Here is a 23314-nt window from a genome sequence, read left to right as displayed (position 1 = left end):
CTGTATTTAGGGTGGAAAAATGAAATGCAGAGATATAGGATGTGGGACACCTGGCTGAATGAAACTACGTGTGAAAGGGATCTAGGAGTCCAAGTAGACCACAAGTTGAACATGAGTCAACAGTGTGATGCGGCAGCTAACAAGGCCAATGTGATTCTAGGCTGCATCAAGAGAAGTATAGTGTCTAGATCAAGGGAAGTAATAGTCCCACTCTATTCTGCTCTAGTCAGGCCCCACCTGGAATATTGTGTCCAGTTCTGGGCACCACAACTCAAAAAGGACATTGAGAAACTGGAGCGTGTCCAAAAGAGGGCAAATAAAATGGTGAAGAGTCTGTAAATTAAGCCCTATGAGGAAAGACTTAGGGAGCTGGGGATGTTTAGCCTGGAGAAGAGAAGGTTAAGAGGTGATATGATAGCCCTGTTTAAATATTTGAAGGGATGTCATGTTGAGGAGGGAGCAAGCTTGTTTTCTTCTGCTACAGAGACTAGAACGCGGAACAATGGATGCAAACTGCAGGAAACATTAGGAGGAACTTCCTGACAGTAAGGCCTGTTCGACAGTGGAACACACTCCCTCACAGTGTAGTAGAGTCTCCTTCCTTGGAGGGCTTCAAACAGAGGCTGGATGGCCATCTGTCGGGGATGCTTTGATTTAAATTTCTTGCATGGCAGGGGGTTGGATTTGTCAGCGCAACTGCTGGGGTCCAACAACCCTTGTCAGCAACTCAAACGAGTCCTGGGGTTAAATCAGACCCTTGGAGCAGAGCTGGCAAATTTCCAGAAGCCGAAGCGTGGCTCCCAGAGTCCAATTGGGATGACAGCAACTGGATGTCTTCCAGGAACTGCAGCAATGCAGGAACCTCCAGGGACACACAGCAAACCGATGCTGTAGCTTCTTCTGATAAACCACCAGAGAAACAAAAGTCCCCAAAGTGCTCTTTATTCACAGTGCTATAATACAAAACCAGATCTCTAAAACTCCACAACATACCAATCCAACTCCTACTTCAAACCCACACCACACCCTTGCAACCCCTGGGCTTATATAGTCTCCAGACCATGTGGTCTCCCAAACCCAGTGAGTTCAGGTGTGTAGCCATGCCATGTGTCTCCTCTGCAATCCAGACACATGTTTCATCATCCATGGCTACGTGCACTTGGACATTGAAGTGTCCTTGGCCCAATGAGCATCAGCTGTGGATGATCAGCCTTGCCACTGTGCTGAATGCTCATGGCCAAACACACACACACACACACCAAGCATTTCCCTGTGTGCTGTGTTTTAATCCTTCAAATCCTGACAGGATTGGATGGCCCTTGGGGTCTCTTTCAACTCTATGATTCTATGATTCTATGATTTTAACTTTAATTTATAGCAACTCTGTGAAGGAAATACCTCCAAGTCACCCTGTTATAAATATTCTTGCTCAATCTTGTAAACTTGGGGCTGCAGTGTTCACAAACTTTGTTTCATGCATTTAATTATTTTAAAATATTGTGTCTAAAATTACATTGTGTCTAAAATTACATTCAAGCTATGTGGAGAAAGTGTACACAAAACAAAAAGAAGTTCATGTTTAAACTTGAGTTCCATCTCCATGATATATTATTTATATGCAAATATTAAAAAAAAAACCTTCAAAATCCAAAACACTTCTGGAACTAAGCATTTCTGATATGCTCAACCTGTTGCGCATCAGTGACATTAAACTTCTGCACTATAGCGTTAGGGAAAAATTCATTCAGAGAGATGATAATTTCTGCCTTCAACCATAGGACTACCTCAGGAGGCCACTTATCCAGTTCTTTAAAAAATAACCTTTTGGAATCTCTCCCCACTAATTGATACTTTGTTGTTGTTGTTGCTGTTATTGTTGTTGTGTGCTTCCAAGTCATTTTTTACTTATGACAACTCTAAAGCAAACTTACCATAGGGTTTCAGAGGAAGAACAAGGCCACATAGCCCAAAAAACCCATAAAAAACTATGGATGCTGGCCATGAAAGCCTTCGACTTCCCATTCTTCAGAAGAGTTTGCCACTGCGACCCTCTGATGCTGAGAGAGTGTGACTTGCCCAAAGTCATCCAATGGGTTTTTATGATCAAGCCAGGATTTGAACCCTGGTCTTCAGAGTCATAGTCCAATGCTCAAACCACTATGCCATGCTGACTCTCAAAGTAATACTCAAAAGAAAAGAACAAATGAATGCGGAGATGACAACAACCATCAAAATCCAATGAACTATACTGTGAGAACATATGCTTCTTTAGAGCAATCTGAAACAGTCCTTAGAAGTCCTTACCAGATTTGGGGTTGCACAGTACAGGGGGGCTGCCGCTGAGTGTTGGGCTGCTGCTGAAATACCCGCTGCTTCCACAGCTGCTCATGCTACTCCGTCTCACAGCTGAGACTATCTTTATCTCCTTGGTGGGACTTACTGTACAAACCAAAGAGAAAGGGGGAAGATGACTATCGTGTATGGACCATCTGCATCAACATATTCTACATCCATGGATTCAACCATCCACAATTTGAAAAAAATATTTTTCAAAATTCCAAAAAGCAAACCATGATGTTGCCATTTTATATAAGGCACACCATTTTACTATGCCATTGCATTTAATGGGACATGAGCATCCACACATTTGGAACCCATGGGAAGCCCTGGAACCAAACCCCAATGGATACCAAGGACCCACTGTAACTTACATTTATGATCAATACTTGAAAATGTTAACTTTGTCCACACTATAAGTGACACTGGCTGTGAACTCTGGGAGTTGCAGTCCAAAAAGCCAACTTAACAAGGTCTGTTCATAATCACTTTCTGCCATACACAGGGATTCTGTAGCACGTTCAGGACCAATTAAGAGAAAGAGGTTTGTAGCTTAAGCTTTTGTAGACTCAGTCCACTTCATCAGACTTAGTCTACAAAAGCTTATTTCATAAATTTCTTTCTCTCAGTTAGTCTCAAAGGCATAACAAGCTCCCTTTGTGTACCAATAAAGACTAATGGGCCCATACAGACAGGCCAAAATAAAGCTGCTTCGGGTCACTTTGAAGATATGCTGTTTAAATGACATATGCATTTTAAGAGGCCAGAAGCTGTGCCAAAGCTGCCCTCTTAAGACGCATGCATCATTTAAGCAGCATACCTCCAAAGTGACCTGAAGCAGCTTTATTTTGGCCTGTCTGTACGAGCTCTAATATGACTATATTTTTGAATATGACTTTCTACATGTTAAACAAACCCTCTATAGATATTCTAGTGTTTATCATCAGTTTGATTACTAAATATCATTTTAGTATAATGGTACTTTTAAAGCCTAGCATGATTTAGCAAGCAAAGCAACTTCTTTTCTAAGATTCCTCCCTCAGAACCTTCTGAGGGACATTTCTAGTCTTGTTTTTTATATTGGCAGATGATGACAATTTCTAATTTTATATGTAGGTTGAAGGGTCAACTTCCATATTTTTAAATATTCAGTTGCCTAACCATGGACAACAGCATATTGGAATGGGATAGGGCCTTTCCATGTTTTAAGGATTACTGCTTGCACAATATAAATGTAAAAATGTAAAAATAATATTGTGCAGAACACTCAGTTGTGCTATAGAAACTTCTTTTTCTGCTTTCCCTTTGAAATTAAGAATATATTTAAGCTCATCTAAGCAAGTGGGTTGCCATAATTGTCCACTATTATCAGGGACAAAATGTGGAACAAATTCAAGACCAAACTGTAGGACAACTGCAGGACAAAACTCAGCCCAAAATGTAGGACATTTAAGAAAAAGGGAGGACCTTAAATGTCCTACATTTTGGGCTGAGTTTTGTCCTGCAGTTGTCCTACAGTTTGGTCTTGAATTTGTCCTACATTTTGTCCCTGGTAATAGTGGACAATTATGGCAACCACCCATGGCTTCAGGCAGTGGCTTCTCTACCATCACCTTTTAATACTCCTGAAGGAATGTGGCCCTCAGGAGAAAAAGCATTCCTGTAATGAAAGTAGGTTTAATTCTCATGTGTGAAAACATGCTGCAGTGCAGAGATAGATAACCCCTTTTCTCCTGAGGGCCACATTCCTTCAAGAGTAATCTGTTCAGGGTACAAAGTGTAAATTCAGAGAGAACCTCTTTCAGCCACCTCCTTAGAAAATGTTGCTCTTTTGGACTACAAGACTCTGAATGCCCTTATGGCACCAATGGCCATCACTCCATCAAAATGGCTCGCTGATGGTAACATTCCTGAAGTTACTAAAAAGATTTTTAAAATGAGATAGGGTACTTGGGGATACTCCTTGTAAGATTCCTGAGATTTAAAAGGGGTGGGAAAATTAGAGACTCTAAGGACTTCTTCTGCTGTTTAAAGTACAATCCTGGGCAGTGCCAGGTACAGCTCAGATAGAAGATAGGCAGTGGTTTCTAAGACACTGCAACTAAGATGTCTCAGATTTAATAAAGGTCAAGAAAGCAGGGAAGAGCTCTCTTCTATTAAGATCCCTGAAGTAAAAATACAGGGGAAACAGGAGACCCCATTTTTAGATATGGCTCCCAGCAGTGCTTGGTACACTTCAGCTAGTGGTCAATAAAAAATATGTTATCTGCAGTTAACTATACAGTTGGCCCTCAGTATCCACGGATTCTTCATCCACTGATTCAAGCATCCATGGCTTGAAAATATTCAAAAAATACATAAATTTCACAATGCAAACCTTGAATTTGCCATTTTATATAAGGGGCACTATTTTACTATCTATAGTATTTAATGGGACTTGATCATTCGTGGATTTTTTTATCCACGGGGGTCTTGGGACCAAACCACAGCAGACACCAAGGGCCCACTGTACGTATGTTTTGTCTATCCTGCATCCTGCCCATGCCATTAAGGAAGGAAATATGGTCTTTAACAACTAGCAGAAAATGGGTACAGAGGTGGAAAATTTGCAGGTGGTGGTAGATGAAAATAGCAAGGGAGATAGCCAATTGTATCTTAGAGAGAAAGATATCCCAATGTTTTTACACAACCACCCAAAAGGCCTTTTCATTTATCCTGATAAAGCATGCTAGCATGGTAGGCAGGACTCAGGAAAATGTGTCTGCTTCAGATCCTATGCAGCTGGAAGGATAATATGAAGGAGATGGCCCCTAATATAACTCTGGCCCCAAAGCAAATCAAAATGTCAAAGGAAATCGCTAGCATTTTGAATTGTGCATAGAAACATAATGTGAACATTTATGCTGGAAATACAATAGATAATAATACAATAGCATTATTCCTCTTACTACCTTCACCTGTGGAGACACAGGGTTCCAGCAGACATCTCTAGTTCAAATTAAACAGATACCTGAGAGGAAACTGGTGTGTTTTTTGTTGTCATGATTCTGCTTGCGCAGGCAAAAGGGACTATCATGACTCTCTGGCATCTGGCGGGACTTCTCTGCAAGTAGCTCCATCAGCCTCCTTCTCCGGCGGAAATTCATTCGAAATTGGTAGAGCAAGTTGCTGTCTACAAAATGGTGTTTGTTGGACACTGGGAGAGAGAATGAAAGAGAAATTAAAAAGCCCTCATTTTACTGGGATATAAAATTAGGGAGAAGGCTATGATGTTCCAAGCAGCCCAACATATGTGTGTTTAGGTATGGGAGGAACAATGGTCTGAAGAGGTCCTCCCAGACACATGCAACCATTGTCTTTATGTGACAAAAGGATAGTCACTGCAATTGCACCTACATTTACAAAAAGTAATGTTAGCAGTTATGAAGTAATTTCCTTTTGTCTATTCAAATCCAGGGGGAACTAGATGGAAAACTTACAAATGATCACCCTCATACTGACCATTGCTGATTTGGGCTTTATCCAGGTGCAGAGAGATGGAGTTTTTAAAATGAAGGCCTAAATCTTTTATATAATTTATCTTCTCCTACTTCAAAAATGTTTTTTAAAATCCTAACCTTGAAGTTGTTCTAGAAGTTCACATCATGATGTTCATTTCTTGCTTTACTATTTATGCTCAAAATTGCTAACACTATTTAAAAATACCAGGCGTGCAAGCCAAACAAACCACTAGCTAAAAATTAATAACTACAGCCCTTTGCATACTTATCTGGGCGTGTGCTCCACTGAACTCAGTAGTGTTTACTTCTAACTGTATAGGCTCAGTATGTAAGGTATACTGGATTTTAATAAAACTGTGTTTTGCCAAGTGAAAAGCAACCTTCTGCTTTTATTTAGAAATGCACACAAGGTTGCAGTATGGTTTTACTATTTAACTGCTAGCACAAATTAAGAACCTAATCAAAGCAAATGAAATCCAGCCTCTCTTTATTTGCTTCATTTTTTGGATCCATTATACCAATCTGTCAGTAGCAAGAATGATACTTGAAAGCCTTGCCATCACTCCATTTGCATGTCAAATCAAGAAGGGCCTCTTGCAGATGGCATAATCTTTTCTTTGAAAAAATGTGTTTGTCATTGTTGTGTACCTTCAAGTCATTTCTGACTTACGGTGACCCTAAGGCTACCTGCTCATATGGTTTTCTTGGCAGGATTTCTTCAGAGGTGGTGGGACATTATTCTCCTCTGAGACCAAGAGAGTATGACTTGGCCAAGATCACCCAGTGGGTTTCCTGGCCAAGGAGTGATTTGAACTTTGATCTCCTGGGAGTCGTAGTCCAACTTTATAACCACAACATCAAACTGCCTCTCAGCACTCTAAGATTTCATTGCTTTGGCATTCTCCCTCCAATATCTCACTGCTCTGCACTGATTGACAAGGCCACAGAGAACCCACTGCTGAATATTAAGATCAGGCTTGAGAAGTCAGGACAGGGTTTGATATACTAATTGCTGTACTTGTACTCTCTGATCGGTTCTTCCCCACAGCTCAGACTTAATGCAAATAGAACTAGGTAGGTACACTATGCACCTGCAATGATATCTGAAAAAGTACGCTGCCAGGCCTAGGAAAGTGCTTGGTGCCAAGAACAACAATCCCTCTACATTGTAGAGTATATTCTACAATATAATGTACAAACACCTTTATACAACATACTATGATAGTGAAAGCAAACACCAGGCTCAGTTTAGAAGAGCAATTATCTGCAGCACACAGCAAAATATAATTGCAGTAATTGCAGAATGCCAGTGATCGATCGATTTATCTATCTCCCTAGTTGGTACTGTGCGATTACTGGTGGAATGGCAAGATAGATGGATGGATGGATAGATGGATAGATAGATAGATGATTGCTTATTTCACTCTTGCATATGAACTTTTTGTGAAAGTTTTCTCCCTGCTGAGCAAGATTTCAAGAGTTTTAGTATATTTGTTGGGGATTTCTTTCATTTCAGTTATATTTCTTTGCACAAGATGTTATCTTTTATGCACAAAAACATTGTATTTTGTGTCTCTCTTTGTGTCAATTGTGGCAATCTTGCTATGGACTTTTAATATTGCTCCCTACCCTCCCGTCTACTAGCAGGGATCATTGTGGACACGCACATGGGCCACACTGGAACATCTAAGTCTTAAATTGGACAGGCTGTTATAATGAAGTTAAGAAAGACAGGCAAAGGTTGCAGCAGCTAAGGCTGTGTTATTCCAGGTGCTGACTGGCAGGCAGATCATCTGCCACTCTGTCTGCCAGTTGCACCTGCCACATGCCGTTATCATTATTAAAGAGCTTCCAGGGATCCAGGATCACTCTGTCTTAGAGTGCCTTTATTTCAGTTTTCCGGTTTGCTTCAGTGCCAACATGAAGCACCAGGTGTACTTTCCAATTTCCCCTTAAGGCCTTCATTACACTGAATAGTTTTGAAATAAAAATTGCAGAGGATGTTACATTTTGTAGCAATTCATCTCCTGGTTCCAAGATCCTAATCACACCATGGATGGTGTCTGATTTCATTATACAGAGACCAAGTGATCTCATAGTTTTGCATACACGTTACAATAACTGAAGGAAATTGAGTTCAGGGGAGATCAGAACTGTGTCAAGGAAACCATGGCTCCATACCCTCCAGTCCTTCATAGATGAAAATGGGAACGTATGTGGCCAAGCAACATCAAAATGTGTTCAAGATGGAAAAATTATAAATGGGGAAGGACACAGAAGCTAGGAGAGATTGCAACAGCCTGCTTTTGCCTGAGTCTACAGAGAAGGGCAAGATTGCACCCTGTCCTTCCTCTGTCTCTCCTCTCCTCTCTTCTGAATTAACTGTGTGCAAACTACCTTTGCACCGTGAACTCAGTTTGCAGCAAATGAAGAAAACCAAAGTTGTTAATACGGAAGAGCACACAAACTAGGAAAAGATGCAGCAGTTAGCTTTTGCCCGAGTCTACTTGGAAAAGCAAAATTCTGTCCTCTCCTCTCCTTCCTAGTGTTTTAATTGAGTGCAAACTATTTTTGCATTGTGAACTTAATTAGCAGCAATTGAAGTAAGCCAAAGGCAAAGAGGGAAAGGGAGACAAGGAGAAAGAAAACAAGACCTTTAAAAAGTAGCTGAAAAAGTGGGGCAATAGAAAATGAAATCGGGATGACCCTGTCAAACTGGGATAGTTGGAGGGAATGCTGTTCAGTGACAGAGCACATGATGTGAATGTAGAAGGCCCCAGATTCAATCCCTGGCATTTCAAGGTAGCACAAGATGGGAAATACCCATCTGGACAATCCTACATTGAACACATGGAGCATAACACTCCACCTATAGCTCCCTGAGTCCCAGCAACTGTCAGACCCTAGGAAGGGCCCCTGCTAAAGCAGCTACTTACTTGTGGGGAGGAAATGGAAGGGGAGAGGCAATTCAGTGGATGTAGCTGTCTCTAGTTGGAGGGGGGAAGAAATAAAGGCCCACTGGCAAATGAAGGGCACTCTCTGTTTTCTCAGCCCAAAGCGGCAGCATCTTCATGATCTGAATTGCCTTCCTCCTCTCCTCATGACTAAGCATCAGCTACCTCCCCCAGGCCTTCACAGATGTGGTCGGTGGGTACAAACAGCTATTGCCTCATTGCAAAAAAAAGATACATGTGCATGCAAACCATTAATATGATACTGCCCAGTGTCTGCCAGAACAGCTATGCTTGGGGTAGTTGGGTGCACCTGTTATCAGGTAGAGTTTCTGTTATGCGTAAGGCTGAAATTCCTTTATCAACTACCTTTTCTCTGTCACACACACAAGCACACACTAGGGGAGGAAGTAGCCAGCTTGAGAGGGCAATTGGGTTACACATTGTAAGCTGCTTAGGGAGTGCTAGTTCATTGATAAGCAGTATAGAAATGTACTTGCTACTTGCTATTATAGATGGTCTTATAGTAGAGGTCTCTAGGTGGAGACAGAAAGAAACAAAACCCTAAAGTTCAGGGATGATGCAGTTTCCAGAATGTGATTTTGTTTTCAGGATATGAGTATACACACACACACATATACGTATATGCTATATGTATATAAATTATGTAGTGTGAAAAGGCTCCTGCCTCCTTTCTTCTTTTTGTAATTTTGATTCTGTAATCTCATTCTGCTGTACAGGTTACTTATTTTTCCATTTCAGTGAATCGGGGGGGGGGGGGGGATTTAAATAACATATTGATGATAGTCATAACTTTTTAAAAAGTACCTAGTTACTGAGAGTAGTGTATTAACAACGTGGCACTAGCAATGTGGCACATTTCAATTTTATTAAAAAAGCACCTCTGTTCTCCACCATGAGCAGAGAGCCAACATAGACAGATGTTGATGTTAACTGTCCTTAAGTCAACATCAGCCTCTGGCAACTCTATGAATGAGGCATCTCCAAGACACCCTATCCTTGATGACGTTCTCAATCCTGCAGACCTAGGGCCATCTCCTCTTTGACTGAGTCTATCCATTTGGCATGTGATCTTCCCCTCTTCCTACTGCCTTCTGTCTTTCCAAACATTATTGTCTTTTCTAATAAGATGTGTCTTCTCATGATGTGCCCCCCCCCCAACAACCTCAATTTAGTCATCCCGGCTTCTAGAAGGAGTTCTGATCTGATTTGTTTCAGGACCCATTTGTTTGTCTTTTAAGCCATCTATGTAATCTTCTCTTCTCCAGCACCACATCTCAAATGAGTTGATTTTCTTTCTATCAATTTCTCCAAACAGTTCTCACACCCACACATGGTAATGGGGAATACAAATGGCCTGAACACTGCTCACTTTAATGGTACATCTTTGCACTTTTGGGTCTTATCTAGTTCTTTCATAGCTGCCCTTTCCAGTCCTAATCCTGATTTCTTGACTGCAATTTCCATTTTGATCAATGCTTGATCCCAGATATGGGGAGTGTTTAACTATTTCAATTTCCTCATTGTCTATATTGAATTTGTGTAGATCCTCCATGGTCATTATTTTAGTTTTCTTAATATTCAGCATTAAACCCGCCTTAGCACTTTCTTCTTAGACTTCCCTTAGTAATTGTTCCAAGTCTTTGTTACTTTCTGCTTGTATTATGGTGTCATCTGTATATTTTAGGTTGCTGATACTCCTTCCTCCAATCTTCACTCCTCCTTTTTCCGAGTCTAGGCCTGCTTTGTGTATAGTATTTTCTGCATATAAGTTAAACAAATAGGGTGACAAAAGACACCTTTGTCTCACTCCCTTTCTGATTTGGAACCACTCTGTTTGTTTATATTCTGTTTTTAATGGTAACCTTTTGTGAGGCTTATTGCTTCACCACCCTTATTTTCAAACTTGATCTGACCAGGCAAATGACTGGAGCAAGTTAAATTTATTTTTCCTTTCTTTCTTTTGGAATATCTCCAAATAATTGTTTAGAAAGCAGGTTTCACATAAATCATAATATCAAATGTTTGTGATTATGTAAAATGTCAGAATATTTTGGATGCTGCATCTTCTCATATTTTTTCATGGTTCATGCATCTTCTATGAATACATTTATCTAAATGCCAAATTTTAAAAAGCATATAACACTTTATTGGTTTATTTATTCACATGTAAAATTGTAGAACAATGTATTGTTGCCCCTATTTACGAACTAATCACCTATTTTGCCCCATTAAACCTGTATCTTTGAATCTGCCTTACAATGTCAGGGGCTGTGCAGACTGACCCTAAGGGGCAGCCTGCAACCACCTTCATCTTCATCAGATTGGGTCCATGGCAACGGCATGCTGTGCCCCGACTTTGCCCCCAAGACAGCCTTAATGGCCGGGCTGCATAGGCCCACACTCACTATCATCCTGAATATAGGAAAAAGGGTTTCACTTCTAGTTTTTCCTCCCAACGGAGTATAAATATTGTACGTCAAAAGAAACAGACATATTAGAGAGCTTTTTCCTGTTCCACTTAAAAGTCCTATCTGGCATCTGCAAATGCACTTTAAAAATTGTGGCATCAGTTGAGCAATATTTACTCTGATGTTAACAATCCAGACTTTCAGCTACTGGCATTCTTCCATCTCTGTATCAAATTCAGTTCCCAATATTCCACCCTTTTCTCCTAACATTTCATTATGCTTTCATCCACAATTGGGGGGGGGGGGGACTCTTTTTGACTACAGTTCTCAGAACAACTTTTTTGGATTAAGATTCCTAGAATACCCCTGGATGATTGTGGGAGTTGTGGTCCCAAAAAGTAACTATTCAAAGGTCTGATTTAGTGTCCCGAAGAAATGGGCTATGCCGAAATGAGCAAAGTTGATTCATTTTTTGATATGTAGTGGAGCTGTAAGAGAGTTTTTTAAAAATGGGTTAAAATTAGTAAATGGGTACAAAGGATAATAGGATCTAATGTGACTTTGAAACTGGAAATATTTTTGTTAAATTTGATAAGTCATGAGGGTAAAAGAAAAATTACAGTTTAATTAGATCTGTGGTGTTTGTAAGACATTGAAAAATGAATATATTACTGGATTATATGGAATAGGTGGAAAAACTAATTGAAATTGCCAAAGTGGAAAAATGAACCAACTTGGTGAAAATGAACATACTAGAATTTATTTTAGATACTTGAGGACCCTTTATAGAACTTATGAAAAGGTATCAAGGGGAAATAACTACTTATGAATTTGAAAACTAGCTGGTGGAGTATGTATTTCACAACCTGAGCACAGAAAGCAATGCTGATGAATGAAGACAATGAAGTTAATGAAGTTAAAGTAGATAAATAATAGCTTACTTTAAAGGAAAAAAGGAAGAAAGTAAAAAAAAAAAGTAGATCAACGCAAGGGATATTTATGATTTTTAATGATATTGTAAGAGAAGTGGGAAGTCTTTATTTTAAATAAGGGGTGAGAGGGGATTGGAAGCTGTCAACTTATAAATAGGTTTGGCTGTATAGAGGAAGGCTATGTATTAAGGGGGAAAACAGGGAAGGGTCAGTGTTTTGGTGTGAACGTTTATATGCTCTGTATGTTTTTGAATGTTTATATGTTTTGTATGTCGTATGTTTTAAAATTTCAGTAAACATGTGATAAGATTTGTAAAAAGATCCAAGATTGGCTTATTATAAGTAGACCCATTATGGGAGTTTGGTAACTCTTCACTAATGTAGGTCCCATTGGATCAGTGGATCTGCTCTAGCTGGTGCTAATAATTGCATTTAGTCCTTGATCCCCATGAGCAAAGAACAATTTTATTCCCTCACCTCAGCTGTCATATCACACACCTTTGATTTATACAAGTAATTTTTCCCCATGCACTTCTATTGATAACATATTTTTCTCCTTAGAAACAAAACAAAAAATTTAAACCCCCCACTTTGGATCAGTTTTGCAATTAGAATAAAATCTGTTTATACACCATGATGCTGTCTAACCCAGGAACACCAAGATGGGGAAACGATGTACTCAGAAGCTGCCCAGTGGGTTCAATTTTCCTAATGGTGGGACCTCTTTTGTGACAGGCTTTTCAACAGTTTCCAAAACACTGTCATCATATTATGTCAAGACTTACAAGATAAATATATCAACATTTATACTCCAACCTTGGAGTTTATATGTTTCAGTTCTTTGCTAGCAACTTAATTAGGGAAGCAGACTTCATTTTATTGATCATCATGCTTATTCAGAAGTAAAAATAACCAAGTTCTATCATATACTTGAGCAGCTGTTTATAAAGGCAACCTATGGGAAGCAAAGGCATTTGTATTTTATACTCAATTACTAGCCAAAGGTCACATTTAGCTTTTTCCAGGCCTCAGATGAAATACCAATTAGTGTTAATTTAAATTATTCTGATGACACTGACATACAACAACAAAAATGGCCCTTAGAAACTGAAGTCAATTTGCCAAAGGATATATAGTATTTACTTGCAAATAGAATGAATTATGTACCATAAAAATTACAGTATACAGATAATACAGTGAATACTAAGCAGCTGTTGTTTTAAATTAAGCCTGCAATTTGGAAACAGGATGCAGGGGGTGGGAATTCTAATTTTCTAGTTGTTTTAGACTTCCTGAATGTACAGATGTTGTAATTAAAACAGATGCTGTATTTATCTGCTTCCGCTAAATCCATGATTATTCCATCTCAGAGGCTGAGAATAACAAATAGATTTGGTTACTTTAGACAAGCAGCAGAACTTGGAAATGTTAATTGTGAAAGCTAACATTTTCACTTTGTTACTTTTATTTTTAAAAAGTAAATCATTGGTTGTTGCTTTTTATGTCCAATGTGTTCCTAATGCTTTGAAATGACTAAAAATGTGAAAAATGACCCCCAAATCAGAAGTTCTCCAAAATGATTTCCCAGAGTATTATTTTGAAATAATGAATAAAATTTTATCTTCTAAAATGTATGCCACTCCTATTTAAATGCTTAATAGTAAAAATGTTATCCAATTACTTAAAAAAAAAAAGAATAACGAGTTACTCTTTACATATTACTTCCAAGCCCTGGAAACTACAATGAACTCTATAGAAAAAGAAATCTTCCTTCAAAGCAAATTTCCTTCTGGCAATGTACTAGAATTGAAAAGCTTAGTCCCTAGGACTTAGCCAGATTTTATACAACCACTATTCATCCCCAAATCCTTGGGAATTCAATAAGCACTCCATTACTAACATCAGACTGAAACAAGGGTTTTGCATGAAGCTCTGTTGGCTTCAGTTTCAGGGTGTTACCATTACTGCCTTGCCAAGAGAAACCTTGGTTAACTTCAGCCAGAACACTGTGGTATGAACTAATCAATGGCCTTGGGGTCCAGCCAAAATTTGTGGTTGCTTGCAGGAGGGAAAGTGTATTATCTCTGATGTGATACAAAAGTATTAGTCTGAAAATCAGTATGCAAAGAGATCTAGTAGCACCTTTGAGACTAATTGAAAGAAGTTGGGAGCATGGGTTTTTGTAGACTTGAGCCTACTTCTTCAGCTGTCTCTATGCATGAGAGGAGACAGGCTCAAGTCTACGAAAAGGCATGCTACCAGCTTCTTTCTCTCAGTCTCAAAAGTGTTATTAGATCCCTTTGCATCTCTGATGTGAGAACACCTCCAAACACAGTGAAACGGCAGGGGCAATTCCCCATAACTTTCCATGCCCTAAATAACTTCAAAGCACAGCGTAACAAAGATAAAACCTAAGTCTCCTTCCCCAAGCTTCACAATAAGGCAGGCAGAGGATGGTCCCTCTGGAATGTGGCCATGCTTCTGAACCTTGGCATGGTAAGCAGATTTATAAACCCCACAACTGTTACCACTTGAGTGGCAGGTGTTAGGCCCATGGGGGGGGGGAGTCTCCCATCACCCCTCCTCTTTTGATATCAGAAACTCAATAAAGCATAGGCTGGACGCCCCTTCCATGACCTTGTTGTGGACACCATTACTATAAAACAGCATCAACATAAGGAGTTGCATGAAGGCCCCCAGCTTTGATTGATCGATTCTGGACATTTGGAGGAGGTGAGGCGGTTCAACACTATAGACCAATGGGCTGCAGATATATTATAAACAAAGCACTGGCAACCTTGTGCACTAATCCTCTCTGCCTGGAAATATGTGTCCATTGCTACCCATTCACACCTAAGCGTCACCACCTTGGAAAACAACTTCAAAGTATTTCCTGAGTATTTCAAACCCCATTTAAAAGAATTTCAAGACCATTGGGTCTTTCAACCCCTCGAAATCTACACCTGAGGCATCTATTTAGTATAAATCTCAGAACATTTTTGACAGTCTTTCACTTAGTCCAGTAAGCAGGCAGAATCTCTGCCGGTTTTCCAGGCTAGCACCTATATTGCTCAGCAGCCCCCCCCCCCCCCCCCCATTTGTCCCAGCAGTGACTGAGTCGTCTTTTTGTTTCCAGACCATCTGCACTGGAGTCAAGATCTGTTTAGGTGCAGTATCACCATTAGTGAAGCCTTACTCTATTCCACCCTAACACATTGATTTTGTAGTCCTTGTGTGTGTGCATGGTTGTTTGTTTTACGCATGCATGTTGATTTCCCCATTTAAATAAAACTCATTATCATTGGATGTCTGCCTCTGGAGTTCTATATACTTCTGGACTTGGTATACACTGGGATCCATCCCCTAGAGTAAATTACCTGGCCACTACATTTGAGCGAACATAATTCCCCTAAGTAAGCATATTGTTTTGGACTGTCCTCCCCAGGCCAGGTCCACATTCAGGGTAACACAGGCATATGTTTCACTCTTCTCTAAATGTTGTTGATGTGTGCCTTCAAGTTATTTCTGACTTATTGCAACCCTATCATAGGGTTTTCATGGCAAGATTTGTTCAGAGGAGGTTTGCTATGGCCTTTCCCTGAGGCTGAAAGCATGCAACTTGCCCAAGGTCATCCAGCAGATTTCATGGCTGAGCTGGGAATTGAGCCCCGGACTCCAAAATCATAGGCGGGATACAAACCGCCATATAGTACGTATAGGATACGTACTAGGGTTAGGAAGGGGCGGTGCTTCCGCACCCCCCTAACCCTAGTACGTATCCTATATGTACCAGATGGCGGCGCCCCTTCTACATGGGCGCCGCCATCTTTACGTACTGGACGCATAGCGTCCAGACGTGTCGCGGCGCCTATGACGTCGCGAGTCCGCGCCAGGCGCCTCGCGACGTCATAGAGGCGCCGCAAGGAGAAGCTCCGAAATGGAGCTTCTTTTTTGCTCCGCGCGGGAGCCGCGCGGTTTGACTGCTGCAGCTCCCGCGCGGAGCAAACGGCGGCGGCGGGGAAGCGCCGCAAAGCGGCGGTTTGTATCCCGCCATAGTCCAACCCTCAAACCACTATGCCACACTGGCTCTCATGTTCTTTTAAAATATCTTAAAATGAGGCTTGTTTAAGACACAGGACCATTCAGACTACATCATTATTGCACTAAATTCCACTTTAACTAGTATACCAACATCCTATGGGCTGCTGGGGTTTGTAGTTTGTTAAAGTACAATACTCTCCATGGTTAAGACTTCTAAACACTCCTAGCTTCACTTCAAATCTCAGGAAACCATAGGCTGAACTGTGATAGTTTAAGTGGAATCATAGCACTATAATTGTGTAGTGTGAATAGGCCCATGGTCTTTGTGGTAATCACAAGGAGTGGCTGTAACTCAACATTGCAACACAGATTTGGTCCCTACATCTCCAGGTCAAGGCAACAAAGAAGTCTGCCTGAAAGCTTGCAAAGTGCCTGCCAGTCAATATTGGCAATACTAGCAAAATAGATTGATGTTCTGGTTCAGTGTAAAAAGGAGGAAGGAAATGAGAGGGGAGGAATGTAGCAGCACATTTAAAACTCATGGGATCCATGACTGGTGATTTGATGTTTAAAAACTGCCTCCCCTTCCTTTCAATCCCTGGAATAGTTTTGCTTTGTTTTGTTTTAATTAAGTGATGGATGAATGAACAAACATCCACTGTGATGCTTTACTTTGTTTTTGTTCTTAAAGGCAGGCAGCCTGTGTGGAGGCAAGCAGAGCAGGGAAAAGGTTATGTTTTTATACTCCAGCTCCCACTATCCCTCAACCAGCATGCATTAACTAGATCCTGGAGTTGCAAACCAAAAATGTAACTTTTCTGGTTTCTGGGGGCAATGGCCAGACCAGCCTACTATTCAAACTGTGTATAGGATTCACACAGCAAATCAAAACTCTGCACCAACTTTCCCACTTTTGCATTGTTTCTCTTCATCACCCTATGTCACCTCTCCCATCTATCTTCCTACCTGGACTGTGTTCTGAAGAGAGGCAAGGGAGTTTTGCTTTCTATGTATGCAATGCCCTTAGCAGCTGGCACTCGATAAATCAGAAGTTAGCATCAAGAGTAATTGCACAACTATGATGTAAACTGGCAGGAGTTGCAGCCTTATTTCCATTCCAAGTCCAAGGGATGTAAGATTAAAAACCAAAGCAAAACCTCTTTGAGCCAGTTGTAACTCAATCCCTTCAAGTACTGTACTGGTATTGCCAAAGGGCAACAGTGAGTGAAAGAGGAGACAGCCTGCTACAAGTAAATACAGGACAATAAATGCTGGATAAAGCCTATAAATAAATTATCGCATTACAAAAATGGACTTCTGCTGGCAACAGACATAGTATGATTCAGTCTCATTAGCAGCAGTGGGGCCTTGGGCAGCTAAGACGAAATCCCATTCTATGGTTTTAAATTGGACTCTGTTGTTAAAAACATTTTGTTAGACCATGCTCTCACTTGGCAGCGTTTACTGATCTCCATATTTTGTGGTAGTGAGGACACTACTCCATTAATGCCCCATTAAGATTCTCTACTGTAGAGAACTGAACAGGGATGAACTGTTTGTTGTTGTGTGCCTTTAAGTCATTTCCAATTTATGATGATCTGAAGGCCACATTATCACAGGGTTTTCTGGGGCTGAGTGTATGATTCAACCAAGGTCACCCAGGGGATCTCCATAACTGAGTGGAGAACTGAACCATGATATCCAGAGTTGTACTTCAGCACTCAAATCACTATTATGCCACATTGGTTCTCGGATGAATCTTATACCCTCCAATTGCCCCAGTTTGGCAGGGATAGTCCCCATTATTCCTCTCTTGTCCCAGTTTTTTCAGCTGCTTTTAAAATATTCCAGTTTCTCTCTCTTCCTCCCATTCCTCCCCTTTGTACTCAGCCTCCTTCAATTGTTGCAGACTGAGTTCAAAGCACAAATATAGTTAACTCAACAGGAAGGAAAAGAGAGGAGGGGCCAGAATTTTACAAAAGCCTTTCTTAGTTTGTGTGGTCTTCCTCATTAATACCTTTGTCCATTTAACCACATGTTAATGTTGCTTGGTCACACATATCCTGGTGCTTAACTGTGAAGTGTTGGAAGGTATGGAATTGTTCCAAAGAGTCTTCATGGATTTTGCCAAACAAATAGTCTAATCTCCATGAAGTCCATTCCCCTTGTTTTGTTGGGGGGAGAGGGGGCTAATGAATTAAAACAACAGGATTTTCTTAATTATTCCCAATCTCTACTTCTGTCTCCTGCCCTGCCTCACCCCCCCCGTCCCCTTTCTCCCTCTACTTCCTTTCTCGCTAACATGTGGCTGGGACGGATAAAGATTTTGGCTAGAGGTCTGGACTGAGAGCACCCGCCAAGAGTTTTAAGCGCCACAGGGGAAAACAGATTATGGTGATTGAGGCTGCTGGTGTTGGTTCATACAAAAGGCCCAGCCATAGACCTGTTTTATGAGTGGCAGCATAAAAATTAAATAAATGAATAAATATTAAATAAAACACAAAGTAAGATAGTCAGAAGCAGAAAAATCTTTCTCCATGAACTCAGTTTCAACCTTGTAGCCTCAGTGAGACTAACAGCCTTATCTCACAAATTTTTATTCCATTACTCAGGTAATAAAATATTGATGATAACAGAAGCCTAAGGAGATTCATAAAGTCACAGCGTGGCAGGAGGAAGCAAAGTATGTCTTCTTCCTTCAGCGCTAGTCTTCTAACCATTTCAAACCTGCAGCAACTACATCAATTGAACCATCGATAATCTGTTTTAATTCTTCCTTTTTCAAAAACAGATTGTATGTTTAATCCTTCCTTCCTTCCTTCCTTCCTTCCTTCCTTCCTTCCTTCCTCCCTTCCCCCCCCCTTTTTTTTTTTAAAGTGATGGACATTACTAATATGGAGAAAAGGGAGAGGAGCATTGATTTTTAACATAATTTATCATTGCACTGAAAAGGATGTACAAAACATTGCTTATGACAAGATGGCGTTATGTACTTCACAGACCCCAGGAAAAGGTATACAGCTTAATACAATGTACTTTAAACTCAATGAAGCCTACGCTACTTGATTTCTTGCCATAATGATCAGTAAGCACTACTCCATTATTCTTCTGCCTTTTTCTTGGATCAACGGCTGAAGACTGGAAATAAAAACTGCTTAAATCCTGGGAAAGTTTTGTAGTGAAATGAGCTCTTGTTTGCAGCTCTGAAGAGGTTTTGCATGAAACTAGCATTCTGGTGTGCAGCCTGGAAAAGTTTGGCATGGGACAGGAGTTCTGCTTTGTTGAATTTTCACATGAAACAAATTAAAAGTTCTAACATTCTAAGCTCTGGAAAGAAGGGGGTGTCAGGGGGAGGAAGAGAAAGGAATAGGTTTATCCACTGTTAGCTCTGATCCTGCCAACTACTAGAATGTGGCCTCCGATATAATGTGGCCTTCAAGAGAAGAAACCTTTTCCTCCTCTTGATTAAGCAATACATGTTAAATTATGGATCCACCTTATATGTTTCTTTATATCTAGTCTAAAGCAGACCATGTTTCTCACCATGCTGTATAATTCCATGCTCTAGCAGTCTACGGCCAAGTTGTTCAGCTTCAAGTCTTGTGGTGGCCTCCCCTTCCTGGATCAACCAATCAATAAGTTGAGATGCCATGAATGTACGCTCATATTTTATGCCTTCCTCTTCCCTGGCCTGTAAAAGTGCATTTTCAGTATTCATCAACCTGCAAAGAAAGAAAGGAGGGGACGGCAAAGTGCACATGTGTAGATTAAATTCCAGAAATATACTCAAGGTTCTGATTATATGTTCCTTTGACTTTATAAAGGGATGGGCCAAACACATAAGCAATTCAAGTGACTGCTTTGAGCTAGGATTTAAGAGTGCTGTTGGGAGGATTAACAAAGAAAAGTACATGTGCTCCAGGACTGGGAGAGACTGTAAATCAGTGGCAGTGACTGTGCATGCCAAAGGTTCTGTGTTCAATCAACAGCATCTTAGAAGACTGTAAACATATAGAATCACAGAATAATAGAATTACAAACTTAGAATAGGCTACATAGGCTCATGATACAACACCTTGCTCAATGCAGGAGCTCCAACTAGAGCAGTGGTTCTCAAATTTTGGTCCTTCAAGTGTTTGTACTTCAACTCCCAGAAGCTCCAATCAGCTTGGCCAATGGTCAGGAATTATGGGAGTTGAAATTCCAAACATCTGGAGGACTGAAGTTTGGAAATCATTGAACGAGACTCAGTATCCTCACGAGGGAGCTGTCCAGCATCTTTTAAAAGATGTCCAGAGAATGAATCCCCACTTCTTCTCTAGGTAATTGGTTCCATTACCAAACTGCTCTTACCATCAAGAAATTCCTTCTAACATTCAACCGAAATCACCCTCCTGTGACTTAAAACCATTTCCTTACACTCTCCTCTCTATTACAGTCCTCTAGATATTTAAAGAGTGCAATCATGTTACCCCTCAGTCTTCTGTTCACCAGGCTAATTGTATCCAACTCTCTCAATCTTTACTGCAGCAAAGATTGATACCAAACCTCTGAGTTCTTCAGTGCAAGACCACCCTATATCACTTCTAGCAATGGAGGAAGAACTAAGTAGTACAACATATGCTTTGCATGCTCATGGTCCAAGTTCAAAGACACATACCAGATTTCCCCAATCTGTTGCAATCCAGATGTTTTCAGCTACAATTCCCAGCACCCCCAGCCCATATGGCCAATTATTAGAGGTTATCGGAACTGTACTCCAAATCATATGATGCTGGGTAGGGGAAAGTTGTGTTATATGGTATGTTATATGGATAACACTTCTGGGATGCTGCATTCATAATAATTTGTGCCCCAGCATGCATTTTGTGTATGTGCACAAAACAGGCACATGACCATTGAAGAAAAGCTGGTAGAACATGGGGACTCAGTCTTCTCACATTATTTCTGACAAGAGCAGAAGCCACAACAGAAAAGAACTCAAGCAGCACAAGAATGCCCCAAAAGGAATAGCATTTTCTGCTATTTGTGGCCCTTTCTGTTGTGGTTTCTGCTCTCCTGACATCTCTCCTTTTTGTTTTTAGTATTTCCTAAGTCAGTACATAAGTTAAAAATAAAAAAGTAGCTGTGATACACACATATAACATATATGTAAACTTACTAACAAGATGAGGAAGGCTACAGACGCCTATTGAGTGGTGGCAGCTAGTGACTTGTAAAGCTGGCCAAAAACCTGGAGCAGAATCACTGCCCCACTGACATGGAAGGCATCAGCTGGCAATGCTACTGAGGATACCTTTTTTGGACAGCCATTATAAATGACTACAAAGCAGGATCCAGCTCTGTGGCTGCTGAACTAGGAGTGTCTACTGAAAAACAGTGCATTTTTCAAGTTGCAAACACACCTTGAGGATTTCCACAGTGGCTATCTGTCCACTACTCTTATGTAATACAAGATCAGGAATCTAATGGAAAGTAGTTACTTCCAATGAGTGATTCTCTTTTAATTGGGGGGGGGGGGCACAAAATACACCCTTCAAAAGCAACATAACAAGTGGTAGCAAACCATTTTAGATGGTTTCTAACAAGCTATTTTTCAGGCTCTATGCTCCACTTTTCTTTTTTTCTTTTTTTTAAGAATGAAAAATTAGCTCCAAAAACCTGGCTTTCCAAACTCTACATGTGACTTATTTAAATCTATCATAAAATTGGCTCTGTGTCAAACATTTCAATGGGGAATAAACTGGCACTTGTTGGTCAGTTTGCTAATACCCAGCCAAATCATACACTGTATTACATTCAATGGACTCATCAAAACATTCATGTGATGTGGAGAGCAGATTGGGCCTTAGTTTATTTGTTATTAGTCTCCTTGGCTCTTTTCTTTTCAAACCATGGGTCAAATTAAGGTCTCTGAGTCTGTGATACCACCATCTTCTCCACTTGACAATGTTCCAGATGCTTTGCATGTGAATGAATAGAAGTGCTTGCTCCATTTGTGAAATTTTCATGAAATTCTCACCCATCTCTAGCAGAGATGATATCTTTGACCATTGCCCAGTTCTCTAGACCAGAGATTTAGCAAAGCCCCTCAAAAACTGCACTATCAGCTAAGAGCTTTTCAAAGCAGCTGTTGCATGAGAATTGTTACCCTACTTCTGCAAAAGCTGAATGAGAATTCTTTGCTAATTGTTAATTGTTCTTTGATGAATTAATAAACAATAAGCCTGGCTGACTGGGGCAGCAGAGCACAGTCTTTGCAAGAAGAGATGCCAATGAATGAAAAGGAAAGGAACATGAAAAAAAAATGGGAAATAGCTAAAAGGGGATACAAAGGCAGAGTTCTACATCACATGCTGTGTTCAAAGGGGTACATCTATGGCATATCCTTCCAACATTTCACAGACAAAACCAGGATACGTGTGGCCAAGTGATATCAGAGCGTAATCAAGATGACAAATGTTATTAATGAGGCAGAACACACAAGCTTGGAGAGGCTGCAGCAATTTGCTTTTGCCTGAACCTACTGGGAAGGACACGTTGAGTCCAAACTGCTTTTGAAGTTTCAACTCAGTTTGCAGCAATTAAAGTAGGACAAAGGGTGTATGTGAGAGAGAGATAAACTGGAACATTTTAAAAAGTGGCTGAAAAAGTAGGACGAGGAACTATTACTATAATCGGGATTGTCCCTGCCAAATCAGGACAGGTGGAGGGCATGCTCTGAAGTAGGAAAAAGTGAACAAAACTCTGCCAAGACTCCAAATTAAGTTGGTTTTAAGCTATGATAAGAATCATTACAACATTTCAAAGACTTCAGCTGAATCTTCACTGCAGAAATAATGCAGTCTGGTACCTCTTTAACTGTTTTGGTCCAATGGTATGAAATTGTGGGATTTGTAGTTTTGTGAGAGATTTAGCCTTCTCTGTCAGAGACCTCCATTACCACAGCAAACTACAAAACCCAGAATTCCATACTACTGAACCATAGCAATTAAAGCAATGTCAAATGGCATTATTTCTCCAATGCAGATTCAGTCTATGTCTTTGAAATGTTGCATAGTACAAAACCAATTTAATTTGGAGTCTTGGCAGAGTTTTGGTCACTTTTTCTTACTCAGATT

General features: G+C 40.4%; 1 protein-coding gene across 2 annotated transcripts in view; it reads right to left on the bottom strand.

The window, feature by feature from the left end:
- DEPTOR (DEP domain containing MTOR interacting protein) overlaps nucleotides 1–23314 on the bottom strand; it is a 79370-nt gene that overhangs the window by 21230 nt on the left and 34826 nt on the right. For both annotated transcript variants that reach the window (XM_089517881.1, XM_089517882.1), the window contains exons 5-7: nucleotides 19737–19915; nucleotides 5348–5533; nucleotides 2305–2439 (exon numbers count right to left, since the gene is read on the bottom strand). In XM_089517881.1, the coding sequence (XP_089374007.1) occupies nucleotides 2305–2439; nucleotides 5348–5533; nucleotides 19737–19915 (500 nt within the window). The remainder of the gene's footprint in view (nucleotides 1–2304; nucleotides 2440–5347; nucleotides 5534–19736; nucleotides 19916–23314) is intronic.

Source organism: Sceloporus occidentalis, unplaced genomic scaffold, assembly GCF_023333645.1.
Source record: "Sceloporus occidentalis isolate IW3139 unplaced genomic scaffold, rSceOcc1.0.p SCAF_3, whole genome shotgun sequence".
Taxonomy (NCBI): domain Eukaryota; kingdom Metazoa; phylum Chordata; class Lepidosauria; order Squamata; family Phrynosomatidae; genus Sceloporus; species Sceloporus occidentalis.
The sequence above is the reverse complement of the archived record's forward strand: the minus strand, read 5'-3'. Positions and strand labels throughout refer to the sequence as shown.